Raw genomic sequence first — 15830 nt, 5'->3', positions numbered from 1 at the left:
TTTGTGGTTGTGTCTCCACCTGATTCTAGGCAAGGATTTTTCAAACTCTTCAAGCTGCAAAATGAATGTATAGGTGCAGTTCCAGTTCTGTCAGTATGTTGCAAGGAAAAAAATTATGTTCTGAGTATCTGAAGTGACATTCTAGCAGAAGGAAAATATAATTTATGATTCATTTGATGATTTTTATTGCACACCTAAAATAAGTATATCACACTGTGTGTATAGTAATGCAGATTTTCAGATTTGCACTATGTTACAACATTCTCCATACCTATTGCTGTAGATTTTGACTTCCTTTTCCTGGGGTTATGTGGGGTTTTCCCCCTCATCCTGTAATGACTGCTTTTACAAGTACTTTGCTTCTCCTTCTGGATCTTGTCTTTGGTGTTTTACATGTCGTGTCTAGTATTGCCAAAGCTGGAGGTACAGGCAGCTTGGAGCAGTGAAAGATTTTACTATGAATAAATATGATTCTAAAATCTATTTCCACCAGTGATTATTAGCACAGACTGTACTACATCTACGCTGCTGCCTTGGACAGTGCAAGTTTCCTTTGATAAACACTTTGTCAAGGGATGCCAAGAATGCATGTCAGGTACAGGACTAGGAAAAGGGTCAGATTAGATCAAGTCCCTAACAATGCTGCAGCAATGTGGTCAGTGCTTCTAGGCACTATTAGAGAAGGTCAGTGGCATCTCAGGCTCTTGTTAATGAGCCAGTTGTTTTGACAAACAAAAGCAGAACAACTTTTCCAGACATCAGGATGTGAAATTACATGTCCATGGATTAGTTTTGTTCACTGGTGTGAAGTCAGGGTCATCTGGGAGCAAGGACTGATGCCCAGAAATGTTTTGCAGATATATGAAATTATATTTTGCTGTCCTGTGAGTTACTTAAAGTCAAAGTTTGCAGGGTTAATGGGTTAAATTTTCATATATTTCTTTAAATTCAACATTTCTGGTTAATTTAATAAAAAACTGCTCAATTTGGAGGCCTAGAGCGTGCTAAATACAAGGCACACTTTTCCCCACAGATTCTGGAGGATCTGCCTGCAAAAAGATGATATGAACACTGGAAATACGGACAATTTTTCTTGGGAGTAATCATGATTCTGAGATCTTACTGTTGCTGTCAGTGTCCATGAGTAGAAACTGTTATTACATTGTGTTCTGATATTGTTTAAAGGAGGGTTACTGCAATCAGTATTTTTTATTTTTAGATATGTCAGTGTTATTGCTAACATCTTTGACATTATTGCATTGTACAATTCATAATACTGAGTTGCAGGACTTTTATTAATATCTATTACTTAATGTAACTTCACAATAAATTTTAACATGTGCAGAACAGTTGATTTAAATGTTAATATATTTGTGAGACATGAATAGGAATTAACATTCATCCACGAGAAGATAATTCTGACTTCTAGTATTTGTTGATAAATTGTGATTGCCTGTAAAAGTCACAAGTATTACATTTGCAGCCTAGAGGAGCAATAAATACAAAACTGATTTTAGAATTTAAAAGTTGTTGCTCTCAATCAGTGAATAGCAGAGTGTTGCTTTTATGCTTCAGTGACTGGTATTGTACATGTTGGGTCTCTAGGCCTATGATGAGACGTGTCTGACTTCGGCTGTGCTTCTGCTTTGCATCTCCTGTTCATCTGTGTGTGTTTGAATCCACAGTGTGGAGCTGTTCCAGACAAAACCAGCCCTGCAGCTGTTTGTGCTCGTGTGCAAGCCGGAGTGTTCAGGCTGAAGGGGCTTCTGTGAAGTCCAGTTTTTGCAGGCTGAATTAGCTGACTTCCATCTTTCAGTTGACTGTCAGGTCTTAAAACTTCTAAGCTCTCCTTTTGAATCAATGCCTTTCATTTTTAATTTTCAATCTTTGAGAACAGTTTTCCAGATATATGTAACAAACAGGCACTCTTTAGTACTTCAGAGTTTCCCTCTCTTTCATTTCAAAACAGGGTGCATTTGCATCATTTAATGCTGTTAGAATGGACCAATCTGGCACTTGGGGAGTCTGAGGTTCTCTGTTGAGCCTCAGAAGAGAAGTCCAGACTTGCCTGTTTTCACAGGCAAGCGTGTGTTTAGTCCTGCCCCAGGTCTCCCACTTCTTCAAGGGATTGTGATGGTAAAAGTGTAAGAATCACATTTATTCTACAGAATGTTTAATCTTCATTCCTTGCCCAGGATTATCAATAGGGAAATAATACTTATTGTGGTTTCTTTTTAAGTTCTTTCATGCAGGTTTCAGTTTATTGCAGTTTTGATCAGGGCCTAACACATCACAAGAATAGCAGCTTGCCACAGGATGTAAACACTTTCTTATTGTAGTTTAGCTTGGCGAGATTTGAACCTGTGAGTTGTGGAAATGATAATTTTAATAAGGAATCTACATTTTGTTTTTTGGAAGCTTATGGAGAAAATGAAGGTGGTGTTCAGAAACTGCAGCTCAGCCACCAGGACAGACTTGGATTTCAAACATCTGCAGCTGTAGAATGAAGTTCCTTTGCTGTCTGACCAGACCAAGCAATGTGTGTAATGCAAAATGACAATGCTGTGGCTGAAAATGCCCTTGTTTGCTCATGTTCACATTGAGGAACATGTGGGTTTTTATCTCTTCTGCATTATTCTTAGATTGGTTTCTATTACATGCATTGTCTTTGGTTTAAAACCTATTATGAGTTGGACATTTCACACAAAATTGTGAATAATAAAATAAGAATAACAGAATAACAAAAGTTTTATTTTCTCATAAGACATTGAATAGTAAGATCGAAAGGTTATGGACAGGACTTTTTTTTTTTGTTGTTGTTCTCTGCCCTGTAGCCATTCATATTTGCAATCTTCAATCATGGCTTTGAACATTTTCTTACTGAGCCAATTAACCTGATACCTTGGGCCAAGTTTAATATTCTGCACGTGTTCTACATGCTGTGCAAACTACACTCTGCTTTATCAGTCAGTAGCAATTGGTTCCAGTTTGTACCAGCAGCTGTGTCCTGAATGCCAGCATGGTATCCATGTGGTCATCTACTGCTGTATTTCACCCCTTTTTGAGTGCAGTTCAGCCTTTCTACAGTGTGAGATTCTAGCACATGCATTAAGTCAGAGCATTTGCTTACTTGATGGACCTTTGAATGAAATAACTCCTGATGGTGCATGGCTTTGGTTTCTGTGTTCCTTCAAAGGAGACCTCTGGTGTGAACTTAGTTATTTCCATTTTGTGTCGACAAGAAGTAAAGGTAGACCCTCTTTTTCTTCCACTGCGGGTGAGGAGAGGATTTAGTAAGTTTCTGAGAAGATGCTGCACTGTTTTTCTCTCTTCTCTGCAGTTTCAGTGTTAGAGCCAAATGCAGGAATGGCTGTGGAAAATAAACTTTTGAGAGTTAGAGCTGGCAGAGGGGGGCGCTTCAGGTTAAGATGACTTGCCTGGTATTTTCTGGGACTGGCAGTTTGCCCTGCTACTTTATTTAGGGAAAAGAAAAGAGACTTCAGTCTTCTGGACTGCCAAATTGCCATCTTTCACCAGCCTTGCACTGCACATCTGACAGTTCTTTATAAAGGAACCCCCAAAACTCTCTTTGCTGTGATCACTGCAAACTAAACTAAAATAATTCACTACTGCTCTAGTTTTGAAGTTCCTGATGAATAGCTGGAGAGTTTGTAGCAGAAGTCTTGAAGAAGAGGTTAGAAAATTACCACGTTCCTTCTTTGTATACATATCATAACATTTTCTAGCACTGCGTGGTTTGTGTTGGCAGCACTAAACATGGTGATTTGGTTAATTTAGGGATTTATGACTTTATAATTATCTTTCATGACTGCTACTGTAGTAGGAATGGCTTTCTCTAACAACAGGGATGCCTGTAACGTGGCATTTTGCTGGTACTGCCAGAGGGGCAGTTTCTTATAATTTTGTTAACCTGATGAGCTGAAGTTGGTTACTTTACATTATTCAGGAAACTAAAAGAGGGATCTGTTTTAAGTCCTAAATTCTGCTGTTATGAGTCCTCAATGACCACCCACTAGCTGGTGACAAATACAAGTATTTCCCATCCTAAGATGTGGTTCAGGGGATCAGTCTCATGCCATCTATAACTGATTGCATAACATACTTTCCAATGGAGACATGAACAAATAGAATTTTTAAAAGAATGTTATTAAAGAGAATTTTATGTCATTTTTTTACATAAAATGTTTATTGAGGTTGCTGAGTGTATGTGACAGATGGTGCTCTTATGTCACATCCTATCTTTCATTTTGTTTTGGAACATGCAAGTCTTCCATGCATGCATAATTGCATTACAGCATTGTAGGGGGTTTTTTGTGTACTCACTGAAACATAAAGGAATAATCCAAAGTGGGATCTTCCATGGGGGTTGTGCTAGCAGTGCTATTAAGCTGTTTGCTTTGGTGTTAAGTGCTGGCTAACTAGTATGGTTAATGACCTTTGCCTCCCTAAGTTAAACTTGAGGTGTAAAGGAAAAAATGGGAAGTGACTATAATTTCATCAATCTGCTGAGAGCATTCAAGTAACAAGGTAGATGATGCTCACTACATAATGTTTTTTTTCTCTGCATTCTGAAGCAAATAAAATTAATAGTTCCCTCACAATAAAAGAATGCAGGTATATATGAACTTTGCAGCTTGAATATCCTTCAGATGCCAGTGCCTTGATATTTTATCATGTATATTAAGTATCTATGATTCTAAAACTGTAATGAAAAAAATTAATTTTTATTATATGTGACATTACTTTTCTCTCTTCAGTTAACAGGAGAGTGAACTTGATCCTGAATTCATTAGAATGGTGCCAACCTAACTTATATTTATATTGCATCCTGAATAGCTTCTACTGTCTTTTTATGCCTGGACTAGTGGATGGAACATACTGGACTTCACTGTTGCTTTTGGGTTACATTGGGCAAATTTGTACGTTGTAGTGCTTTTTTAGCTGAAGAGTGTTTTGCAAAGAATGTAGGGATTATCTTTGTTTCACAGTTTGGGCAGTTAGAAAAGAATGTGAGACATAGACTATGCAAAGCCAACAAGCCAATAATGGTGCTGGAAATTGAGTCTTATTCTGCTTCTAATTATTTTGACTGGTGATTCTCGCTGGTTCACTGTTGTCTGTAAATACAGCCAAGTGAAATTAAGGTAGTGAGGGCATCTTCCTTCACAGTGCACCAGAAGAGAAAGGAAACAGTTAAAGCCAAGACTTAGAGTTTTACTCCATGCATCATGTCAGTCACCGAGTCCTTTGCTACCTTTAATAGTATTACAGTTGCATAAATTCATTTATACCTTCTTTTATTGGCTTTTGAACACAGTTCTCAAAAAGATAATTGACTGAATAGCTGTCCATAGCTGCTCTGGCTTGTGTAGATGAATGCAATTCATGCTCAGGGCTGTCAGCTGACTATATTGATATGCTGATGGTTGATTAAATAAGTGCTGAGTATGAATGATTCTGGTCTAGTTTTGCAGTAAAGTCAGACATCATTTTTGGTTCTTTAGTACATTGGTCATGTGGGCTTGTAAACATATTATTTATATTCTTTGTGTGTATCCTTTGCAAAACTATTTAATCTTAGTCCTAACCTTCCAGCATTATGCTGTGTAATTTTTCAGCAGCATTTGTACTTTCTTACAGCATCAGTGTGCTTTGTCTCTGATGGTGCTTAACTGATGTTTCATAGTAAGATAAATCAGCCATTGCAGTACTGGAAATGTAAAGGCAACCATACTGGTAATGCCTGATAAGCTAAATGTGCCAACTTGTTACGGTGCTTCTGCTGTAGGAAGAGCAAAGATACATCACAAACCAAGTGGGTTTTTCCCTCTTAGTAGTACCAAGGTGTTGTGAGTAAAACTGCAGCATCAGGCCAAAACCTGAATTCCAAAACAGGAAGTGAGAGGTGTGTGCATCAGCTTCTCTCCTGTGTGTAGCTGCCGATATAAAATGCACTGTGTCGTGGATGGGTGCTGTCAAACAAACGACAGGATGTGTTGAGACAAAGTGAGTAGCATGTGACTTATTTCATACAACAACCTTGCAAAAACTTGATTTTTCGTAGTTGCACAGTACATTACAGAGTTTTCAAACTAAAGAATGTAATATTTCCTCTTTAGCTTACAGCATCGCTTTGTAAGCCAAAGTCTTCCAATTATTCATATCGCATCTCATAACAGGATTTATTCCATGCAAGTTTATTTTTGGACAGATTAATTTTTAATTGATGTCGTATGTGATTGCTGCTTTCTGCCTGGTTTAATAACTGAACCATTTCTAGTGCTTTTGCCTTGCCATAGACATTCTTTGACAACATGCTAATACAAAAAAAAGGCAATAAGCTCTGGTTTGTAATAGCCTAAACGTGTCTATAGCATTTCAGATTTGTGTTTATTAGGACTTAAAGTTTATTAACACAGTGGCTGTAAATTAACATAATACTTGTTAGGAATTAAAGGAGATCAGCTAATGAAAATTTATGCTGAGGCATCAACCATGTTAAAATTCAATTACAGTCTGATCCTTGAGATTTTTAGCATTATGTGTTACCATATCTTCATCTGACAAATCTTCTGATTTGATTGAATAAATCTTGAATAATGTCCAGGTTCTTTTTATCCATTTAGAACACTTTATTTCCTGCTTTCTGTTATTTTTTTCCTACCATAATACTGCCACAAGGAAGACTTTTCTTTCCTTTTTTTTTTTGTCCTACTGAGTATTTTGATGATTCAATATCTGCAAGATCATTAGTCCCTTGAAACATCTATGGCACAAGTATGATGCCATCCAGTTTTTGGTCATTCATATTTCTAGTTGCTGGACTTGATACCATATGATGATTTTCTGATTGGCTTTCTGACACTAGTGGTCTGTGGCCTAGCAACTGGATGTTCATATTGCAAAATTGTTTTTATTATCTGCTGGATTTTAAGGCTTTTTGAAAGGGCCAGAAAGAGGCTCTGGAGCTTTTAACTCCTGGCTGTTGATGAAGGGTTTCTTCTTCTTTGGTTAGAGTCCATCAGTTCTGGGGTACCAGTCTGTACCTTAGCAGTGTCGAAGTGTGTGCATGGAGAGAGTGTTCATGTGGTTCTGAGTAATTTTACCTGCTTGGTGGGAAGTAATGCAATCCTGCAACTTTGAGAATGACTAAGTGTAGAAGGCAGGTTTTTGTTTCCAATTTCCAATTCTTTATGGCCACAGTGATATGAACTTCTACTTTCCAGAATGAACATGCGCTGTGACTACCTGCACATATTATAACAATTCTTGGACACTGGCCATTGCTGCAAACCTAATATGTAGTAAGAATTCAGCCAGCAGTGTGTAGAAAACAGCAGTTCAGCTACAGTGTGTAATTAAGGACTGTAACAGCAAAGGTGCATGATGAAGGAGGGTGGTGGTGGTGGTGGTGGATTTTGTTTGGATTTTTTTCCTATCTTGACTGAGGTCCTTAGAATTTCCTCATGCTTCCACCTTCCTTAGATGTGTGTCTCTAGATGTGAAGCCTTTTGGCCTCCTATGCATCTGCCTTAACAGAGAACAGCAGATGTGAGGTCAGAGCAGTAGCAAGGGACCTGACTCGTACACAAAGTAGCTAGATTTCTAAGCTAATTTTCAAGTCTCTTCTCTTTTTAAAGAATATTTGATCTTTGGATGGTCTATCCATTTCTAATGGTAAAAATACATACACAGTTTTGTGATAGCACTCTCTCATAAGAAAGAATAATATAATGATTTCTTATGTGGATATGAAGTCCTTCCCTTTCTCCCTTTATTATTCTTAAGCTTCACAGGCATGGAGGAAATTGCAGGATAACTAAGGAGTAATAAAAGGATAGGTGTACTGGATGTGATTTCTTAGCCTGGGTGATAATATGTTATTGAACTATAGCTACAGTCATGGTCTGTTCAGAAGCTTAATTAGATCTGTTACCCACAGACATCAGAGTAAGTCAGCATGGCACTGCTACTTCCCCACAGAGTTTGAAAATTTATGAGGATAAAACCTGTGGCAGTGAGGTAAAGGTTCCTTTGCTGCCATTGTGTCAGGAAACCACATAGGGAGGGAAAAGAAGGGGTAAGAGGAGAGGAAGTCCCTGGAAAGTCTGAGTCATGTAGCAGCTGTCTTTGTAAGGGGGAGGAAATGTGTGAAATCCAGGCTCAAGAGAGTGGAAGAAGGCACCCATACTTATTTTCTAAAGTATTTTTTTCTTCAGCTCCTGGTGTTTCTGTTGGAAAATTGTGTAGTCCCTTGGTAGATGAATTGGGTCAGTATGCACAGTATTTTTTGTAGGTGTGCAAAATGTTCTTTTCTGTAACAGTCCTAAGACATCTGTTTTCATTCTGTTTTCAGCTCTATCTCATCGGAGGATCTTTTGGACTCCGTGAATTTGCTCAGATAAGATACGATGTTCACAAACTACATGGCAAGGTAGTTTAATTTATTTTCTTTGCTTTTCATTTCCTTATGCCAACATGCTGCTTTCTAAAGAATTGATAGGACAAGCAAACGTGGTGTAGGAGATTTGCCTTTCACTGCTTGGCCCTGAGCTACAGCTGGGTCTCACAGGCAGTAGGCAGAGCAGGTGACAATAAAGGGGCCGACATGATGATGAATCCTTTGCCATCCGTGAAAAAATCAACATAAATAATAGAAACATTTTGTTTATTTGGTTCATTCTAAGTGGCAATTCTGAATCCTGAGAAGGAAGTGCAGCATGTCAGAAGGAGGTTATTACAAGGGTACTGTATCCAATTTAGACTAAGAAAACTGGTATTTTAAAGGGTTTGGTTTTCAAACAATACTTGGCAGTGAGCATATAATGTTAGATGGTTTCCAGGGCTTGGTTCTGCATTGACTGAGACAAGCAGGTACCTTTGACAATGTGCTACATCCTGTTCTTTAAGCCTTGTGAATGAAACAGGAGCTAGTCTCTACCCATTGTGTCAGAATGTCCTGAAGAATAAGAAGCCTTTTTAAAAATGAGCCTGAAACCTTCTTTCTGAGGGAAATAGCATGTTTACTAGTGCTATTTACCCCTCCAAGTTCAAAATTGTGTATGAAATGATCTGAAAAGAGTGTGTCAGTTTAGCAGTAATATTGGCTTGCTTTCCTTGGTTTGGTAATATGCAGGTTTGCTATTGCAATGCAGAGAGACTTTCTGGTCTCTCTGGTTTCTCAGAGCTGCTGACTTACAGGTTGCACAAAGCTGTTTTAAAGACTCTGTGCGACTTTATAGAAAAAAAAAGTCGTGCAGGACTCTGAATTCTGCAGCTTGCAACTGTGGTGAAGTCTTTGAAAAAGAGTGTGTCAGTTTAGCAGTAATATTGGCTTGCTTTCCTTGGTTTGGTAATATGCAGGTTTGCTATTGCAATGCAGAGAGACTTTCTGGTCTCTCTGGTTTCTCAGAGCTGCTGACTTACAGGTTGCACAAAGCTGTTAAGACTCTGTGCGACTTTATAGAAAAAAAAAAGTCGTGCAGGACTCTGAATACTGCAGCTTTCAACTGTGGTGAAGTCTTTGGGATCCTCAGCTGTTGAGAGTCAGGAGGAAAAAAAACCCTTTGTTTTGTCTTAGACACTTGTGGACCATGTAAATGACTTTAATCATTCCTCATGGTTCTCTGTGTTGCATAGCTGGCTATGGCTTCCATGCAGCCTGTAGCCCACTCCTGCTCAGAGCTGTGTATGACAGAACCTGTAGATCAGGGAGAGTAATCTTACAAACCTTTTCTCTAGTGCTGTCTTCTAGCGCTAGAGAATAGTGCTTTTTTTTCTGTAATTTCTAGCCCTTTAGGATCAGTTGGAGCCTTTAAGTTTTTCTCCAACCAGATGGGGGATCACAATGGGGCAAGAATTTGCCTGTTGTGTTTCTGTTAGTTTTTGGGTCAGATTCATACTCAGTGCATTGCATTTGACCCCTATGATCTGCACTGTGACAGCAACTCAGGGAAAAACACTGTTAATAGTTGTGCTAGTTCAGGTCTATGTGACTGTTTCTCCTATAATCAAGGGAAGCATTACTGAATCAGTCAGTAGTACATGAAAGCTCTGAGTGGAAGCTACTTCAACCTGGAGTTCTTAAACTCTGAAAAACTAAAAGAAGACTTCTGGTTTATGCTCTAGCCAGTATTACTTAAGTCTGCAGCATCTCTTTTGTGTTTTCTTTTTCTTTTCCTTATTCAGAAGTAGATGACATTGAAGTAAAGAACAGTGCAGTATTGGCTCAGAACTAGCAACACCAACTTTGGGCTTGTTTGTAGATGGACAAATCAAAGCAATGTGTTTCATTAATTTCTGCTTCTATGTCCATAAAAACAGAGCTGAAAGCCATTCTAATTCACTAAATAAGACAGCCAATGAGACTTGAATGTATTTTAAAGGATAAAAAATCTAGTTTAAAATGTACATGGAACTCTGGAAAAGAACATTAATATGAGTAATTTAAAAGTGCTGTTAAAATCCTGATGCTTTTCTCTTATAAGAGTTCTAGTATTGTAAATCCTTATCAGAACTGGGACAGATGGACTAGTGCTCTTATTGGGGGGTTGGATGCAAAAATGCAATAAGCAATAAAAGAAATAAGATTTTTTTTGTTACACCTTCTCCTTCAGCATAATAAAAATATTTAATCAAATAATAGTTTCAATACAAGGAGCTCAGAAGACTTTCACAGAATTTAAATGAATTAAGCTTCATAGTCCTACTGCCAGAAAAGGTAGGGTTATTATTTACATTTTACTGCTCAAAAAGCAGAGGTTGCACAAATCCTAAAGCAGGCTAGGATTCATAACACCCAAGTGCCTGTCTTTTTTGATTATTTTTTAAGGATATGCAGACTTGAGTATGTCACCTTCTGTAAGCATGATTCCTGAATGTTTTCTTGCTAATTCAACTGCTAAAAAGACAAAAAATAAACTTTTGTGGTAAAATCCTTTTGTGGTAAATCTGTAATACATTTCAGACGTCAAACTATGATCCTTTGCCTTCAAAAGTACCTGTTCTTTTCCTTTCCCACTCTTAACATCACACTGTGCTTAGAGGGAAACCACATTAGTAAGCATCTTCTCAGTCAAGAGTGATATTCAAAGGCAGCACTGCAGTGGAACTGCTGCTGTGTAGTCTGTGTTTCAGTGACTGAGGAGTTAGCTTCCACTTTGGATTCTTGTGCCTTAATGAAAAAAGCTGCGTTAGTAATAAAGACTATGTTACTGATGTCAAACTGACTTTTGAAGAACATTCCCTGACAAAGGTATTAAAATTCAAGAGAAGATGGTGGTTTGGACTTTGAGGGAGTATGATTTGGTTGTGATGCATTGGGCTGGGGTAGCATTAGGTTGGGAGGGAGACAGAGCCTACAGCTGTAGGTGGAGTGGGCTGAGAAGGGGCTGCAAAAGGAGTGTGCCTTCTTGCTCATTTGGGCAGTGTTTTGGGATCTTGGACTGCAGCTCAGTCAATGCAGAGGGTAGAGAGACAGCCTAGAGCTGCAGCTGAAGAGGGCATATTAGTATCTAAGGAGCAGATAGTTCATCCATTTAGTTCATCTTTGAGTATCAGGACCTCAGATATGGCCATCTCTTGCAAAAGCAAAAAACCATTTTGGCTACATTTTTATCTTCTCAGAATACCCAGATCAGTCATATTCCCTCAGCACAATGAATGCCCTGCGTTTAAAGGAAGCTTGCTGAGGCTCTTACTGATGTAATGCTTGTTTATGCTACTCAGAATCCTCCTGAAACTAACAGAGGATTTCTCCCTTATCTGTTGTTGCCAAAATGTCCATTAATGGAGAAATCATTAGGTTAGGTAATTGTTCACTTTCTGGGAAGAATTTATGCAAATCAAAATTGGTTACAGAAACCAGGTATGCTTATGGGAAAACCATGTGGAATTAACAGAGAAGAAATTAGTAGGTTTGTACGGGCATTGTTCCAGATGCCTTTATTCATAAATGGAAGACTAAGCTCTTTCATTGTCTTTCTTCTTGTGTATGTAACTGGAGATGTTTATTTAATTTATATTTTTTCACTGAAAATGTAATTTCTATTAAATATACAGAAAATGTTTTTTCAACTATATAACAATCAATTATTTTTATATGCTGTGCATCCATTGTTGTCATTCCAGGTGTTGTGTAGACTTGATTCAGATTTAGTTTTGGATATAAGAATCTTGGAACATGGGTTGTGGTCTGTACTGCTGGCTAATAGCTGCTGTAGAGAATTGAAGGGAAGTGATATATTAACTGCCTGGAAAAGTTTATGCTTTTCTCCCATGAGCAAACCTTTTAGAGAGTTTTTAAGCTCTAAATTGACTCTGTTGAAGAAGTATTATTGCAAGGCAGGTTTTCAGACTTTTGGCATAGGATAGGACTGAATGAGTTCCTCCAGGGTAGTGTGCAGCAGAAGCACATCTAAGAAAGCTGGAATCTCTATGCCATTTTATTAGGAAACAAAACATCAATTACCCTTTGAAGTCTGCAAATGTTTCCTGCTGTGGGTTATGTACAATAGTGTTGCTTACTTATCTCTTTACAAGCTATGTTCATCCTGTTCACTTTTTCTTTGTCCTGGGGAAAGTTAGTGAACCCCAAAAATAGAATGCTAAAAATAATACTAATGTTTTCTGTCTTAGTGAGGTAGAAGGTGGAGGCAGTAAAGAGTCAAAATGATAGAATTTCAATTTCTCCTCTATGAGTTTTACCCTCACATTGATTGTTGTGCATTTAAATGTGTATGACTGTTGCATTGTGCTCCAGGAGTTAAAATCCAGATGAAAATTAAGGTTCCTGACCTGTTCTTTCACCATTCTCTATAAGCAATAAGCCTGTAAACCCAGAAAGTGTATTTAAAGAATGGTGGTGGTGCATGGACGCATACTCAGCAATCACACTAGGAGTGTAAAGCCTGCTTTATGCAGATTGAGGATTGCCTTTAACATTTCTTAGCTAGTGTTTTTGACCAGTTGAGTGGCATGTAGCTACCCATGATGTATGGCATATTGACACCTGTAGAGTGTTATTGTTGCCATTGTGAATCTTCATTTACTGTATATTTGCTTTGTCTTAAGGTATTAGAAATTATGTAACTGTGAGGATCTCAGCTTTCATTTTACAATCCTGGACTTGAATTGAGAAAAAAGAGCATGTGTGTGTCGAGGCTGGCCATCCAAATGTGAGGACACGAGGCTTGACTCCATTTTTCTCAGAAGGCTGATTTATTATGTTATATATGATATTAAAATACTACATTAATAATGTACTAAATGAACAGAGTGAGAAGAAGGATCAGAAGGCTACCAAGACCTAGAGTAGAATGCATAACAAAATCCTGTGACTGCTCACAGCCTTGGCACAGGTGGCTGTGATTGGTCACTGATTGAAAACAATCCACATGGACCAATGGAAGATGCACCTGTGGCCTTCCACAGCAGCAGAGAGTTATTGTTTACATTTCTTTCCTGAGGCTCTCAGCTCCTCAGGACGGGAAAAATCCTAGCAGAGGATTTTTCATAAAATATCATGGCTACATGTGTGTAGAAGATTATTCTGGAAATCTTGCTGTCCTTTGAAAAATGAAAGAGAAAAGCAAGTTAACATGATCACTTAAGGCACTCTGACTTTTCTAGTTTACAGCAGTTCTCATAGTGGGGTTTGATAGTGATGGAAGCACATTGACTGGTTGGTTATACTCAGGATTACAGGTTTAGAATATTGCTAGTTGGTTCCTAGTGCTGTTCTTTAACATTGTGTCTTTAATCTCATGAGTGGTGTCAGGAGACCCACAGCAGCCTATGATTTAAATAACACCCACTGCTCTCACTGGAAATTTTATATCCATCTTGTTCAGCTTCTCTCTTTAGCTGCCTCCTGCCCCACAGAGCTCTTCTCTGCCTATCTCACTTACTTAGTCTGTAGAATATAGGTAATTAATGCTGCTCCACTTTACACAGGAAATAGGAAAGTTAATTAATTCAAATATAAGGAATTATTTAAATTCATATGAGTATTAAAAAATATTCTCAGGTGAGATCCATTACTTTAAGTGTTCTGGGTCAGGGTAAAATAACTAGGAAGAAATAGGAGCAGAGAGCTGGCAGTTTTCCATGAGACTTTATGTCAAGCAAGAACACATCAGACATTTGCCTCAGAAAAGTGTAGGAAATCAGTCCAGCATTTTCTTGTTGTTATAAGTGTATAGTTAAGAGGTGGTATCTGCCTATTAGAATGCTTTTGTGTTGCTGTCAAAACATTGCTCTGTTCACACATGTACTGCAATGAGTTTCACACTGTTGAGTCCAGTGGTTGCAACTGCAGCAGCACAGTGTTTAAATGAAGTTCGGCATCCACCTAAAAAGGGAATACATCTGCAGGTGACTGGACAAGGCTGTGTCTTGTTGTTGGCTGGCACATTCCTATTGCTGTCCTTATGTAAACTGCCTCAGGTGTGTCTATGGGAGTTGCACATATGGGCATGTCCTGGAGTAGTGCGGTAGAAACTGTCTCTTGGTTATTGCTTCCATTTTACTTGCCTATGAAGTCCATCTGGACAGGATTTCTGTGCCCCAGGAAAAGTTTGGTTTGTTTCTTTAGTTTGTTTGTTTCAAAAAAATAAGCATTACAGAATAAAATGTAATTTCAATGTTTAGTGTAATGTTAGTATGGTTTATAAATAATGTCGTGTTTCTATATGTTGCATCATTTTTTCTTTTAAATAATATATTTCATATGAGGTGAAAATTCTCAAACAAAATCGCTTAAACCTATGAATGTGTCTATAGTGTTTAAAATTACACAATACGTACGATTTATTTTTACGTAGATTTGTGGAATGCCAGTGGATGGTTTCCATCATGACACATATTGCAAGCTACTAGATGAATCTGGTTTACTGCAAGCTGACTTGTTTATCTTATTTGAGGACCTGCTTCTGTGTTAAAGCCCAGTATTTGCTCTATTTGAAAAACTACCAAAGATGCTAAGAATTTAACTGAAATAGGTAGCAAGATAAAAAGGTGTGTTTTTAATTTTCTTCCACAAACTTTTCTATTGACTGAAAACTGCAAGATATATTTACTGCAATTCTTAGTGGATAAACATCTGTGTTTGAAATCCTGTTACACTGTGGTGTTCCCCAAGATCCTCAGTCTGACCAAAACTTGATGGACTTCACCATTTCAAGGAGTAATGTGGATAGGACAAGCCACTGTGATTGGACTGGACTGGCAAAGTCCACAGTGTTCTAATAACAATTAGTGGATTTTACTGCTACCAGATTGTCCCATGCATTCAATTACCTTGTGTGTTCTGCAGGCTTTCTGCTTTATTTTATTCCAAATGGATTTAGATGGATTAAGACTCATTCTCTAAGCTTCCTGGTGTGCAAACACCCCCTACCAATGCTAAGGTCAATTTAAATTACCACTGTTAATACTGAAAAGACTCTGAATGGGCTTTTTGTATTATTAAAGACAAGGAAGTGAAATTTCAGTATCTACTCAGCTCAATCTGAATGTATGTTTGTGGTGCTATGTCAGGGTTTCATCTTGCTCATTTTTGCATTGCCTTAAGTGAAATGCCTAGTTTGAAATTGCTATCTAGGTAGTCCAGAAAGGAGGTTTGAGAGGAAATGCCCCAACATGGGTTTCATTCACTCTTAAAGTAGATACTTGAGAAATATGTTGTAATCTTTTGATGGATTGAAAAACAGATATTTAACTTGAGATTTTTTTATTATCCTATTGCAGTGAGACAATTACCTTCCTTAGTGTATGAATATGGTTATACTTTATTTGTGAACAGTGAACAA

The 15830-nt window shown here is 38.0% G+C and overlaps 1 protein-coding gene across 1 annotated transcript in view; it reads left to right on the top strand.

Annotated features, from left to right (window-relative positions):
• Positions 1-15830, top strand: part of LOC120500236 (cytochrome c oxidase assembly protein COX16 homolog, mitochondrial) — a 45525-nt gene that overhangs the window by 4111 nt on the left and 25584 nt on the right. Inside the window, exon 2 of the mRNA XM_039704813.1 lies at positions 8378-8455. Within this exon, the coding sequence (XP_039560747.1) occupies positions 8378-8455 (78 nt within the window). The remainder of the gene's footprint in view (positions 1-8377; positions 8456-15830) is intronic.

The sequence above is a fragment of the Passer montanus genome, unplaced genomic scaffold (assembly GCF_014805655.1).
Source record: "Passer montanus isolate IOZ18808 unplaced genomic scaffold, ASM1480565v1 scaffold18, whole genome shotgun sequence".
Taxonomy (NCBI): Eukaryota; Metazoa; Chordata; class Aves; order Passeriformes; family Passeridae; genus Passer; species Passer montanus.
The sequence above is the reverse complement of the archived record's forward strand: the minus strand, read 5'-3'. Positions and strand labels throughout refer to the sequence as shown.